The 15,185-nt window shown below is 44.9% G+C and overlaps 1 protein-coding gene across 1 annotated transcript in view; it reads left to right on the top strand.

Moving 5' to 3' along the window:
* Positions 1 to 1,489: 1,489 nt before the first annotated feature.
* rhbdl3 (rhomboid, veinlet-like 3 (Drosophila)) overlaps positions 1,490 to 15,185 on the top strand; it is a 70,812-nt gene continuing 57,116 nt past the window's right edge. The window contains 2 exon segments of the mRNA XM_023997115.3: positions 1,490 to 2,704; positions 3,279 to 3,302. Of these exon segments, the coding sequence (XP_023852883.1) occupies positions 2,585 to 2,704; positions 3,279 to 3,302 (144 nt within the window). The 5' untranslated portion in view covers positions 1,490 to 2,584.

Genomic DNA, 15,185 nt, shown 5'->3' with positions numbered 1-15,185 from the left:
CCGTGGGCTGTTCTACTTTCAGAGCTGACGCCACCAGCAGTTGACCTGTGAAAGTTGACATGTGAACGCTTCACCCAATTAGATCATTTAAATTGGCGATTCCTCTCCCGTGTTGGGGTGCGCTACAGGCGGGCCAATGGTTTGAGTCACTCACTGGTGATATGGGGGATGTTGATGCTCTGAGTGTCTCCAAGTGTCGCTGTAACTCATAATGAGTAACATATTATGAGTAAGTGTCTCTAACTGACTGGCCAAATTGCATAGATTTCAGTATGTGCAACCAGCAGTGGATTGGAATGCTTTGCTCATGGGTTAGTTAAGCCAAGGCTATCGGACGGTGATACTCAAGTGAGCATGATCTAAGTAGAAGTTTGAATGGAAACCACAGCAGTGTTTAGGCTAAAGTAATAGGAAAAGTCATTAGAAATGGAGACCRCACATTCAGTATACTTATAGAGTAGTTGAGATTTGGTTCTGGGTGATGAGATGAGTTTAATTGTGATCTCACACATGGTAATTGCACAGCTGACTGCAGATGGCATKCCAACAGCTTAGCTCTCTCTCGGAGGAAGRGTTTTGAGGCCAGTTGAGGACTGGTAGTATAGTATTTCGCTGTTAAAACATTGTAGGCTGCAGTTTCATCCAAAAGTGCTGTGTAGGTGTCACAAGACCCATAAGGTTAAAAATAACCTATGGCCATATTGTTTCCATGGTAATACTATCGAATAGCATGGGGAAGTTTTGTGAGAGAGATACAATCTCTTTACAGTGCTACCAGCCCACTCAAAAGCAGCTGCACCCCACAGCCACAAAATAACTTACACACATAACTTACACACACACAAGTGCACAAGCACATGCATGTGCACACAAACAACACAAAACACACAGGTTGATCTTAAATGAATGGTTTGTTTAAAGTGATTATAGATAATGGGTAGGTGGTCCTCTGGAATGGAAGACCCATCCATTTWGCTGATTGTCATTGCAGGCCTGCAGGGGAGTGTTTGTTTATGACCCTAAAACGCAACCTGGAATTTACAGGCCCTTATTACCCTCCTCCGAACCTCAACCCACTTTACCACCCAGATACAGAGAGGAAGGAAGGTGAAAAGAAAAGTTAAACAGTGTTTGGTACTTGGTACCATAAGTGTCCTAAACTGACTATCATAGTAGATCAGTAGGTGCTATGCTTCATGATTGAAATCACCACCCTTTCAGTGAATGTTGGATGGAAATATTACAGGATAGAATTGTCCCTCTTTGAATTAGATCTGGATCAGGCACTTCCACTGTCTGAATACTATTTTGTGTATTTTAATAACCCACACCCACATTTGTGAGAGTGTTGAATTTGGATCCTCTTCAGCCAAGTCTACTCACTGAGTCACATGCGCGCACTGTCTATCTGATGACATAACGTGATAAAGTAACAGAGTGAGAGCCAGCTGGTGTGAACCGGGGTTCCTCGAAGCCTTCTGTGGGTGTGGGTGGTGTTCTCACCTCGCAGCCAAAAATCCATCTTTCTCTGCGCCGGAGGCACACGCAGTGCAACGGAGCCGAAGGTGCTTGCCTGCTTGCCTACCGGCTTGAACAGTGCCAGAGTGCCGGCTGGTCCCGATCCAACTCCGGGAGCGGAGTCAGTGTGTTCCTAGAGGCTGCTGACTGAGACACAGCGGGGTTGGGCAGCTGGCCGAGCTGCGTCGCTGTAAACAACTGCGAGGGTACAATGACGCACCTGAATTTACACTTGCGCGKKTTTTGGACGGTCGACTAGACATCTTTTTAGTCAGTGTTCCGTGACGGACTGCCATGACATTTAGGCWACCCATGCTGCTTTTTGCGCAGTAGACTGAGTAGCATTATAAGCTGTTTTATGCTGAGGGGTGTTCCAACTATGCCTATTGCCTTGTAATACACTATGACGTCTTCTCTTATTCACTATTGAAGTGAGRAGCCKATTTCTTTAATTATTGCCACACACACCTCTATTCTATTTCATTTTCAGGTGAGTCACATTGGAATGAACATTCACTGCTGTCAACTTMGATAGTTGCCTGCCTGTCCGTCCCAATGAGATGTCAGTACTTTGACAGTGAAAAATGCCGTGTCTGTCTACAGAGAGCTGGACTGAGGTGCAGGTGGGCTGTCGTATGAAATAGGAGAAGGACTTGGTGGCCACACACCCCCAATTCAGTTGTTACACACACACTGTCGCTCGGAGTGGCGAGACGCAGATGCGCACTCCACGGACACCCAACTCGGCACTCAACTTTTGCTCTGTGCGTGGATCTATTAAATATATATTTTCTCTTCAATGAGCTTGTGAACYAACGGAGGATAGATGTTATTTTGTGGGCTAATWTATTTTTCTAAATAGCCGCAAAGGACCAGGGTTGAAATAAGAATGCCCAATTGTGTTTGAGACACCTGCGTTGATTAGTCTCGCTTGGTGATTTCTCAAATATGGATTATGTGTGTAATGTGGCTCAAATAGCAGAGAATGGATATTGTTTTGTCGGTAAGGATTTAATATTGAATTGCCCAGTAGTGCATTGAGTAGAGGGGCAGCCGCAGCCTGACGATGCCGGACGCGTCTCGGGACGTGCCGGTGCATTCCTCTCCAGCAGTGGCGGCGAACGCGGAGGGAGACGAGATAGAAGTGCTGGAGAGTATCGATGTTCTTCCCGTGGCCCCAGAGGACGTAAGTCTTGAGCCATATTCATATTGTCATCAGCGTTTTTCAATTTCATCCTAATACAGAAGATCACATTAAAGGCACGTTTTTCCCACGGTGTATTCTACAGTAGCGAATCTTTTTTATTTAACTAGACAATTCAAATAATAACACATTTTTATTTACAATGATGGCCTATCATTAGCCTATGTTATGTCAGCATGATATCATACTGTGTTATGGTTGTAAGCTATGAATATTATTATGCCAGCGACCATTCTCAGACAGCTTCATAGACTCATACATAGACCACTGTCATTATATCATCACGGTCAACAATCCATTGACTATATGTGTTCATTACAGCTAACTGAGCAGGCGTAGCATGGCTACTACCATACATAATTGATGATGTCTTCAATTGTTCAATTATATTGATTCATTGAATGAAGGAAAGTTCTTGTAGGCTACCTGCTGACATCACTCCTTAATGACAGGTGTGTCTATCTGTTAAATGGCACCTTTCTCTCTGAAACCTTTTCTTTCCTCTTTTCTCTCTCTCTTTCCCTCCCCGCTCCTTTCCTCTTTCGCCTATTCTCAGCAATGGAAATCTCTGTTCGACAAGGTATGTATTTGTCGTTGTGTTTTATAGGGTCGACCGATTATGATTTTCAACACGGATACCGTTATTGCAGTAACCAAAAAAAGGCAGATGCCGATTAAAAAAAAACACATTTATTTGTAATAATGACAATTACAACAATACAGAATGAACACTTATTTTAACTTAATATAATACATCAATAAAATCATTTAGCCTCAAATAAATATGAAAATGTTCAATTGGTTTAAATAATGCAAAAACAAAGTGTTGGAGAGAAAAGTAAAAGTGCAATATGTGCCATGTAAGAAAGCTACGTTTAAAGTTCCTTACTCAGAACATGAGAACATATGAAAGCTGGTGGTTCCTTTTAACATGATCTTCAATATTCCTGGTAAGAAGTTTTAGGTTTGGTTATTATAGGAATTATAGGCTATTTCTCTCTATACCATTTGTATTTCATTAACTTTGACTTTGGATGTTCTTATAGGCACTTTAGTATTGCCAGTGTAACAGTATAGCTTCCATCGCTCTCCTCGCTCCTACCTTGTGCTCGAACAGGAACACAATGCACAACAGCCACCCTCGAAGCAGCGTTACCCCATGCAGAGCAAGGGAATACTACTCCAAGTCTCAGAGCGAGTGACGTTTGAAACGCTATTAGTGCGACCCCGCTAACTAGCTCCATTTCCAACATCGGTTACCCCAGCCTAATCTCGGGAGTTGATAGGTTTTGAAGCACAGCGAAGAGCTTCTGGCAAAACGCAGGAAAGTGCTGTTGAATGAATGCTTACGAGCCTGCTGCTGCCTACACCACTCAGTCAGGCTGCTCTATCAAATCATAGACTTAGTTATAACAATAATAACACAGATACGAGCCTTAGGTCATTAATATGGTTCGAATCCGGAAAACTATCATCTCGAAAACAAGACGTTTCTCTTTCAGTGAAATACGGAACCGTTCCGTATTTTATCTAACGGGTGGCATCCATAAGTTAAATATTCCTGTTACATTGCACAACCTTCAATGTTATGTCATAATTACGTTAAAATTCTGGCAAATTAGGGGCCAAACTGTTGCATATACACAAATTGCATATACCACATATACATATACACAAATTGTGTCACAGAGAAATGACACAATTTCACCTGGTTAATATTGCCTGCTAACTGGATTTCTTTTAGCGTAAATATGCAGGTTTAAAAATATATACTTCTGTCTATTGATTTTAAGAAAGGCATTGATGTTTTTATGGTTAGTACACATTGGAGCAACGATACGCACGCCTCGATTATATGCAACGCAGGACACGCTAGATAAACTAGTAATATCATCAACCATGTGTAGTTAACTAGTGATTATGATTGATTGATTGATTGTTTTTATAAAGATACGTTTAATGCTAGCTAGCAACTTACTTGGCTTCTACTGCATTCGCGTAACAGGCAGGCTCCTCGTGGAGTGCAAGTAATCAGGTGGTAGAGCGTTTGGACTAGTGTTAACTGTAAGGTGTGCAAGATTGAATCCCCCGAGCTGAACAAGGGTAAAAATCTGTCGTTCTGCCCCTGAACGAGGCAGTTAACCCACTGTTGCTAGGCCGTCATTGAAAATAAGAATGTGTTCTGACTTGCCTAGTTAAATAAAGATTAAATAAAGGTGTAAAAAATAAATACGTTTATTTTTTTATTTTTTATTATCGGACAAATCGGTGTCCAAAAATACCGATTTCCGATTGTTATGAAAACTTGAAATCGGCCCTAATTAATCGGCCATTCCGATTAGTCGACCTCTAGTTGTGTTACAGACTCTCTCTGTTGCATGCGCACTCATGAAGGGTGTCTACTTACCTGTCTTTTTATGTGAGGAACTGTTTGCTGTCCTAACTTTGTAACTTGTTACAAGTTAACATGTGCTTTATTGCTACCGTATTTAGTACTAAAACTGTGACTTATCAGCTGACCTTCATCTTCACCCAATACTCCTGGAATAGCAAGTCAACTATCCTTGACATTATTATAAAGTCTATCTCCTGTCATTCCTGCGGTGGCGGTGAGTTGAGCCCTTGATGCCTGAGGAATGGGAGGCGGAGAACCAGATAAAAGAAGCAAGCAGGTTGTGTTGGGTGTGTCCCTCCTCCAGTCCTCCTGACATCGACCCTCCTTAATGCATTTAGAGCAATACATAATCCTGGTTACAGTTGCCGTTGCTCCGCCTGTGGGCTGTCATGTCAGCGGCCACAGTGACAAACAAGGGTGTGTGTGTGTGTGTGTGTGTGTGTGTTATGCCCAGGCCATCAGGTTGGCATGACAGACGGAATACCAGACCCCCAACTCGCACACCCTCTCTCCCACCACTCCAATCCCTACTGGAGCTGCCTCAACACCTGCCTGCTCCAGCCCGGCCGACGGGCCCTACACTCACTCCTGGTCCTCAGGGGGGGACAAAGGAAGTATAATGGGGTTAGGGGGGGGGGAAGGGGGGGAAGTCAGAGACTCGTGTCAGGCTCGCTCTTTCAGGCTCTGGGAGGACTGGCCGGGGACTCATGGGATTACGGGAAAAAGGGGTGGGGGTCTTTGGTGTGTGTGTGTATGTGTGGAGTGTGTGTGTGGGGGGGTAGACATTGTGGACACGGCATTAAGCGGGCCTTCAATCCACTGCCTTTATGCAGCGCGGCGTCGCTTTGAATTCTCAAGTGGCCTTCAGACTAGCATGGGAGGGGGGCGAACCAAAATATAGCCTATAGAAGGGGTTGCTGTCCAGTCTGGCAGCTACAAATGCCCTTTCACTCTTTATTCCCTCCCCCGTCCACCTCTTAAATGACCCCTCCATTTGTCATACATTGGAAATGTTGACCTTTAGGGTCACTCAGCTCCTCACAGTGGACACTAAGGAAGATAAATGATAGGGTGGATGGTGGACCAGAAATTGGCGCTTTTTTACTGGCAACCATTGGCTGACTGAAAAAAAAGGAATAGTTTGACGTTCATTAAATGGAAATAGACCTTGCTCATCTGGGATGTTTAGTTCATAATGGAGAATAGGCCTTGCTCATTGGATGTTTAGTTCATAACATGGAGGAATAGGCCTTGCTCATTGGTATGTTTAGTTCATAAATGGAGGAATAGGCCTTGCTCGTTGGATGTTTAGTTCATAAATGGAAGAATAGGCCTTGCTCGCTGGATGTTTTGCTCATAATATGGAGAATAGGCCCTTGCTCGTTGGAATGTGTTTAGTCATAATGGAAGATAGGTCCTGCTAGATGTTTACTGCTAATGAGGAATAGGCCTTGCTCGTTGGATGTTTTGCTTCACTAAATGGAGGAATAGGCCTTGCTCGTTGGATGTTTTGCTCATAAATGGAGAATAGGCCTTGCTCGTTGGATGTTTTGCTCATACATGGAGGAATAGGCCTTGCTCGTGGATGTTTTGCTCATAAATGGAGGAATAGCCTTGCTCGTTGGATGTTTGAGTTCATAAATGGAGGAATAGGCCTTGCTCGTTGGATGTTGTTGCTCATAAATGGATGAATAGGCCTTGCTCGTTGGATGGTTTTGCTCATACATGGAAGAATAGGCCTTGCTCGTTGGATGTTTTGCTCATACATGGAAGAATAGGCCGTTGCTCGCTGGATGGTTTGCTCATAATGGCGGCATAGGTCCCTTGCTCGTTGGATGTTTAGTTTCATAAATGGAGGAATAGGCCTTGCTCGTTGGATGTTTTGCTCATAAATGGAAGAATAGGCCTTGCTCGCTGGATGTTTTGCTCATAAATGGAGGGAATAGGCCTTGCTCGCTGGGATGTTTTGTCATAAATGGAGGAATAGGCCTTGCTCGTATGGATGTTTGCTTCATAAATGGAGGAATAGGCCTTGCTCGTTGGATGCTTTAGTTTATAAATGGGAAAGTTTGTGCCCCAAATAGCACCGTATTTCCTATATAGTGGACTAATCTTGAACAGAGCGTGTTCAAAAGTTGTGCACTATTTAGGGATAGGAACCATTTGGGTCACAGGTAATTTGATACAGGGATAACATTTCCCATAATTCTCTGCTTGTCATCTTGAGAGCACAAACTGTCCATCCACATCACCCAGATTGTTTAGCTGGCCCATGTGCCAATGCCTCTTTCTAGGCTCTTTCCCAAATGGCCCCTATTCACTATGTAGTGCACTACTTTTGAGGGTCCTGGTCAAAAGTAGTGCACTATAAAGGGAATGGGTCCATTTGGAAGACTTAACTAAATGTCTCCCAGGCTGGTGTTTTAATCAAAGTGCTGTGTGCTCTGTTCAGTACCCACACTGTCCCCCGAGAGGGCTTTGTTGCAGTGAAAGTGATTTCTCTTCAACCAGAAATAAGATAATAAAAATACGATAGCTCTGATTTGTGTTACCCATCTAAGTCTCTAAACTACTAGGGAATGGGGACTACTACTACACACACACACACACACACACACAACCCACACACACACAACACACACACACACACACACCACACACACACACACACACACACACACACACACACACCACACACACACACACAACACACACACACACACACACACACACACACCATAGCCTGATTAGTGATGATGGTGAAACCACTCAAAGAAGAAAACAGTCTGAGTATTTGTGTCTTGCCCTCACAGATTTTCAGCTTGTTTTCCAGGATTGGACAAATGTAAGTAGGAATATATTAAGGGCTTGTTGTTATAAATAGGATGGATCAGGAAAAATGAAACAAACAAGTTGGTGTTTTCCCTTGAAAGATGACCCAAGAGATATTTGTTTTTATGACTGTGTAAGGCAGTGCAGTGTACATTACAAATGTTATAGCGGATATTTGTTYCGTTACCTCATCCAGTTTCCTTAGTGGTTGGTGGAGAGGGAGTAGGAGCTTATTGTGTTTCTTGCTTGTTGCGCTGARACATATCTGTGTACAACCCAGACTGTGTACACACTCAGTCATTATCTGGGATGGGAATGTCTCCATTAGTCACCCCCTCTTACCTTTCCATGGAAGTGCCCAGAGGAAGTCAGCACCAGACATGGAATATTAAGTCCGTATACTGATGCAAATGGTTTGGAACTCATGGGTGAAGGAACACATGGAGGCTACCCTGCTTGCTAATGTTACAACTCTSTGGCTGACCTTTGAATGACTTAAAAAAAAGCTCTTAACACAATCTTATTTGAGTCACAGAGTACATACCATAGAAATTGAATCTATAGAACGGTTCCCAGCCCTATCCACAGATTATATTTCTATGGTACAGACTGTGACTGAACCATTGACCAGTAACAGAGAAAACCTGTATTGAAGGAGTGCTGTGCGATAACACTTGTTCTGCAGGCCCCAATCCCATTATTACCCCATCTGCCTTCTCTGTGTGTCCCCACAATGGCCAGTCGTCCCCACACTGTACCCTTTGTGTTGACATGTGCCACTGTACTGTACACACACAATCCTGCTCTGCCTGCCTCTGGCCTGTTAAGACGCCAACAGGCACGCGTCCAGAACAGAGGGAATTATGGGGATTAAGACCTTTTCACATGGGCACACAGTGTACACCACAGGAGGTTGGTGGCACCTTAATTGGGGAGGACGGGCTCATGGTAATGGCTAGAATGGAATGGGTGGAATGGTATCAAATACATTAATTAAACACATGGTTTCCATGTGTTTGATGCCATTCCATTTGCTCTATTCTAGCCATTATTATGAGCCGTCCTCCCTTCAGCAGCCTCCACTGATGTACACACATCCAGTTTAACCAGGATCCTGTCACATTACACGCTACAGTGAACTGGGGACATGAACCAGTCAAATGCTCTTTGATCGGAGTGGGGACCCACCTGTTCTTAGTGTGTGTGTGTGTGTGTGTGTGTGTGTGTGTGTGTGTGTGTGTGCATGCCTCTCAATCTGGGCTCTTTATCTCATGCTGTTGTATGTGTCAATGAGCATGTGAAGTGGAGCGTGGCTGCCATTGACAGAATAGGAAGGCAGGCAGCCATCATTTCAGGAATCTTTTGTTTAGCGCCACTCACTCGGTCTCCACATGGTACAGCTGCCAGCCTCTCAACCCTGTCATTCCTCTCCATTGTCATGACTCAGAGGGTTGATTGTCAACAGTCCAGGTAACTGGTACTAATTGGGTTTGAGCCAAAATGGTGGCCCTGGTCTGATTGTAGGGTTGCCATACGTCCTCTCTCATCCCATTACTCTCAGCATTTAGGTGTTTACTTCCTGTTAGCTCCGCCAACTTGCATCTGTATGTGTTGATGCTGGTTTACCATACCTCCTCTCTGCCCCTCCCAAACCACTGTTCTCTCAGTATTGAGGTTTTCATCATAGAGATAGATCAGTCTATATGTATAAACGTCCCCTTTATAAATGGGGTTAAAGGCTATAATCTCTATGCTTTTTATTTAGAGACCCAATCTGTTGCGTCTCTCTTTACTAGTCTTAAAGCTTTAAATACATTTCCTTATTTCCTAATGAAAGGGAGTTCCAGTCGGTAAGTTGTGAGCAGCTCTTTTAATGTTGCACTATAAATAGCCCTCCCCTGCCTGTCGATCTGTCGATGAGCCAGAAGATGTGCGCTGCTTCAGTCATAATTGGCTGCGGACTGCAGTGTGTACACATGGAGAGATGAATGATGGCAGCACAAAATGAACGTGTATCTTTTGATGGTTCAATGCATGTGCTCTACCCACATGGTGCAGGGTGGCCCTCTGTGTGTGTGTGTGTGTGTGTGTGTGTGTGTGTGTGTGTGTGTGTGTGTGTGTGTGTGTGTGTGTGTGTGTGTGTGTGTGTGTGTGTGTGTGTGTGTGTGTGTGTGTGTGTGTGGTGTTGGTGTGTGTGTGTTAGAGCATATGTTTGTTTATGTGTTTGTTTTAATGTGTGGTGACTGTGTGTACATACAGTATGTCCCTATGTTTGTCTTGATATGTTAATCCGTTAGAGGGGGTCAGCGGGGTGGAATCGATGCCAGTGAGTGGTACTCTGTGGAGAGGTTTGACTCTGTGTGTGATGTGATGTAGGACACGCCAGCTGTAGTGCAGAACCCTGTGTCTCTCTCTTCCCTCTCCTCTCCTCTCCCCCTGTCTTCCTCTCTCTCTCTCTGTTTAGTTTTTCGGCCGATTTGGCTTCAGTTTCTACAGTGAAGTGGATAACATTGCTGAGGAGAGGAGAGTACCCATCATCCACTTACAGGCTCTCTTAAGTTCACCGCCGCTTGAGTACATTTACACACACTTCAGTAGGTTACTGCAGGGGTCTGATGGGGTGACATCCTGTAAGTGACATCCTCTGGGTTTTTATTAACAAGAGTTATTATACTCAGTATATCATTCCCTTTTTACACTCAGTGAAAGTTCATCTTTGTAATTTCTCTCTGACTGTGGGAGAAAGTTACATGTCACTCATAGCTCCCAGTCTAGCCCATAAGTTGAGTACAGTAGTAGAACCTACCTTGCAATGTCTGCAATATTTTTGTGAATTCCCCTGTTTCCACAGAAACCCTTGACATACCGATCAAGATTCCCCGAACTTGGGAGCGGGCGGAGGTGCTAAACGGCTCCAATTTCAGCTTGTCACTCAGATCTATTGGGATCAAAGACACTAAGATCCATTCATTCCTTATGGCTGAAACTGTGATACCTTCCCACAGGTTGTYGTTACAGGGGATACTATACMGGGAGAGTCCTCTCCTGGCAGGGACCCACCACTCTGCTCTAAACGCCTGGGGGCCTGCAGTATGTGTGGGTTTCATGCCTTTTGTGCCAAAGTCTTTCCGTGGTCTTTGTTTGTTGGAGTTTCTACGTTTTACTCATTGGGTTTGTGTGTGTTTCTTGTGAATGTGTGTGRTTGTGAGTGTGTGTATCAGGGTTCTGGACCAGTTATACTGGGGTTTAGGTGAGACAAAAGGTCTAGTGCAGTGGTAACCAACCTTTTCTGAGTCAAGATCACTTAAGTTTTATATATTTTACCCCCTTTTTCTCTTTGTGATATCCAATTGGTAGTTACAGTCTTGTCTCATCGCTGTAACTCCCGTATTGACTCGGGAGAGGCGAAGGTCGAGAGCCGTTCGACTCCTGTGGTGGGCCGGACACATGCACGATGACACGGTCACCAGTTCGACGGTGTTTCCTCCGACACATTGGTGCGGCTGGCTTCCGGGTTAAGAGAGCAGTGTGTCAAGAAGCAGTGTGGCTAAGGAGGGTCGGGTTTCGAAGGACACATGGCTCTCGACCTTCACCTCTCCCGAGTCCATAGGGGAGTTGCAACGATGGGAAAAGACTGTAACTACCAATTGGATATCACAAAATTTGTGGAGAAAAAGGGGTAAAAAAAGTATATAATTAACAACTACTTTATATCGAAGGAGTGCCTTTGATTTGATGGCCTGCAGATGTGCAGTTTGGAGCGAGACGACCATTAGACCCAACGACTTGTTTCTGCACATGAGCTTAGCTAGCCTACAAGTGTGGTCGGGGTTTCTATTGGAGAAGCAGTTTTATCCTATCGTCAAGGCTTTTGGCAAGGCTTTATCGTTGTTTTATTTACAGAAATGTTTGGTGATCAACTAGGAATGCCTTGGCGACCACTGGTCTAGTGAATCAGCACACACACACGCACACGCACACACACACGCACACACGGATCTGTCTCTGTGACACATTCCTGCACTTCAAACCCTACTGGTTCAACACCGAAGCCCTGCAGGTGGACTGTTGACACTGCAACAATAAACAGTGTGTTTACCCATCCATGTGGTGAACAGATTTGTGTATGTGTGTGTGAACAGATTTCTATCTCCCATCCTCACTCAAGCACTTCCCATTAGTGGCTGTGCCGCATATACAACTCAACATCTTCCAATATCAAACTCTTCTGAAGTCAATGAACAGCATTCTCACATAGGTGTTCCTTTTGTCCAGGTGGGAAAGGGCAGTGTGGAGTGCAATAGAGATTGCATCATATGTGGATCTGTTGGGTCGGTATGCAAATTGGAGTGGGTCTAGGGTTTCTGGGATAATGGTGTTGAAGTGAGCCATGACCAGCTTTTCAAAGCATTTCATGGCTACAGACGTGAGTGCTARAGGTCGGTAGTCATTTTTGCAGGTTACCTTAGTGGTCTTGGGCACAGGGACTATGGTGGTCTGCTTGAAARATGTTGCTATTACAGACTCAGACAGGGACAAGTTGAAAATGTCAGTGAAGACACTTGCCAGTTGGTCAGCGCATGCTCGGAGTACACGTCCTGGTAATCCATCTGGCCCAGCAACCTTGTGAATGTTCACCTGTTTAAAGGTCTGTGGAGAGTGTGATCACATAGTCGTCCGGAACAGCTGATGCTCTCATGCATGTTTCAGTGTTACTTYCCTCGAAACGAGCATAGAAATAATTTAGCTCGTTTGGTAGGCTCGTGTCACTGGGCAGCTCTCGGCTGTGCTTCCCTTTGTAGTCTGTAATAGGTTGCAACSCCTCCACATCCGACGAGCGTCAGAGCCGGTGTAGTACGATTCGATCTTATTCCTGTATTGACGCTTTGCCTGTTTGATGGTTCGTCGGAGGGCATAGCAGGATTTCTTATAAGCTTCCGGGTTAGAGTCCCGCTCCTTGAAAGRGGAAGCTTTAGCCTTTGGCTCAGTGCGGATGCTGCCTGTAATCCATGATGACGTCCTCGTTGCACTTATTTATAAAGCCAGTGACTGATGTGGTGTACTCCTCAATGCCATCGGAAGAATACCGGAACATGTTCCAGTCTGTGCTAGCAAAACAGTCCTGTAGTTTAGCATCTGCTTCATCTGACCACTTTTCTTTCTTCTTTTTRCCCCCCAATATCGTGGTATCCAATTGTTAGTAGTTACTGTCTTATCTCATCGCTACAACTCCCGTACGGGCTCGGGAGAGACAAAGGTCAAGAGCCATGCGTCCTCCGAAACACAACCCAACCAAGCCGCACTGCTTCTTAACACAGCGCGCATCCAACCCGGAAGCCAGCCGCACCAATGTGTCAGAGGAAACAACGTACACCTAGCGACCTGGTCAGCATGCACTGCGCCCGGCCCGCCACAGGAGTCGCTAGAGCACGATGAGACAAGGATATCCCAGAGTCTCTGGTGGCACAGCTAGCACTGCGCTGCAGTGCCTTAGACCACTGCGCCACCCAGGAGGCCCCTATRTGACCACTTTTTTATAGACCGAGTCACTGGTGCTTCCTGCTTAAAGTTTTGCTTGTAAGCGGGAATCAGGAGGATAGAGTTATGGTCAGATTTGCCAAATGGTGGGTGAGGGAGAGCTTTGWATGCGTCTCTGTGTGTGGAGTAAAGGTGGTCTAGAATTTTTTTCCCTCTGGTTGCACAATTAACATGCTGATAGAAATTAGGTAAAACTGATTTAAGTTTCCCTGCATTAAAGTCCCCGGCCACTAGGAGCGCCGCCTCTGGATGAGGGTTTTCCTGTTTGTTTATGCAGAAMACAGCTCACTGAGTGAGGTTTTATTGCCAGCCTCGGTCTGTGGTGGTATGTAGACAGCTATGAAATATACAGATGAAAACTCTCTAGGTAGATAGTGTGGTGTACGGCTTTTCATGAGATACTCTACCTCAGGCGAGCAAAACCTTGAGACTTCCTTAGATATTGTGCACCAGCTGTTGTTTACATAAATGCATAGGCACCCATCCCGTGTCTTACCAGAGGCTGCTGTTCTGTCCTGCCGATAGAGGGTATAACCCACCAGCTGTATGTTCTTAATGTCATCGTTCAGCCACGACTCTGTGAAACACAAGATATTACAGTTTTTAATGTCCCGTTGGTAGGATATACGTGCTTTCAGTTTGTCCCATTTATATTCCAGTGATTGAACGATAGCTAGCAGAACGGAAGGCAAGGGCAGATTAGCCACTCGTCACCTGATCCTCACAAGGCATCCCCATCTCTTTCCGCGAAACCTACGTTTCCTTTTTCAGCGAGTCACAGGGATCTGGGCCTGGTCGGGTGTCTGTAGTATATCCCTCGCGTCCGACTCATTGAGGTGAGTAATCGCAGTTCTGATGTCCAGAAGCTCTTTTCAGTCATAAGAGACAGTAGCAGCAACATTATGTACAAAACAAGTTACGAACAACGCGAAAAGACAAACAAAATAGCATGGTTGGTTAAGAGCCGATAAGACGTTAGCCCTGCCCTCCGGCGCCATCTTACATTGTAGCCTATGTGATGACTGCAGAGACCCCTTTTTCTCACTGCAACCAATAATGTAGTTTTTCAGTCCCCTAGCTCCACACTCTTCATATGGGAGCGAAGAAACAATTATCAAATGGCACCCTTTTCCCTACGTAGTGCACAACTACCAATGGACCCTGTTCAAAAGTAGTGCACTATATAGGGAATAGGGTGCCATTTGGGAAGCAGTTTTAATCTGCTGGGGAGCTAAAGATATAGCATGAGAAGTTAATGGTAAAAGAACACTGTAGATTTAGGAATAGAATAACGTATTCTATACTTAATCATGTTTATTTCTCTCCTCTAACTGAACTTCCATTGTCTTACCAAGAGTTGCTATCTGAATATTTTTTACCTCCGCTTGATACGCAGTTCATTCATCTTGATGGAAAAAGAAAAGTGGCAACTGATAACAGAATTTACTTTTCTCTGTTTCGAATTCTCTGTAAAGTCTTGGAGCATTGTGGAGATCTCAGGTCTGTTATTCTGGGAAGCCCTCTCGGTCCCCCCTCTTGTTTTGTCATCGTCATGGTCACCTCGTCGGCTCAGCACATGCCCAAGGTGATCGACAGACAGTGCTTAGCTTTCACTTGGACCGCCGGGCCGTCTCCTCTTACATCTCTCTGACTCTCTCTCTCTCTGACTCTCTCTCTCTCTCTGACTCTCTCTCTCTC

Source organism: Salvelinus sp. IW2-2015, linkage group LG1 (assembly GCF_002910315.2).
Source record: "Salvelinus sp. IW2-2015 linkage group LG1, ASM291031v2, whole genome shotgun sequence".
In the NCBI taxonomy this organism is placed as follows: Eukaryota; Metazoa; Chordata; class Actinopteri; order Salmoniformes; family Salmonidae; genus Salvelinus; species Salvelinus sp. IW2-2015.
This window is presented reverse-complemented; position numbering and strand designations above follow the sequence as displayed.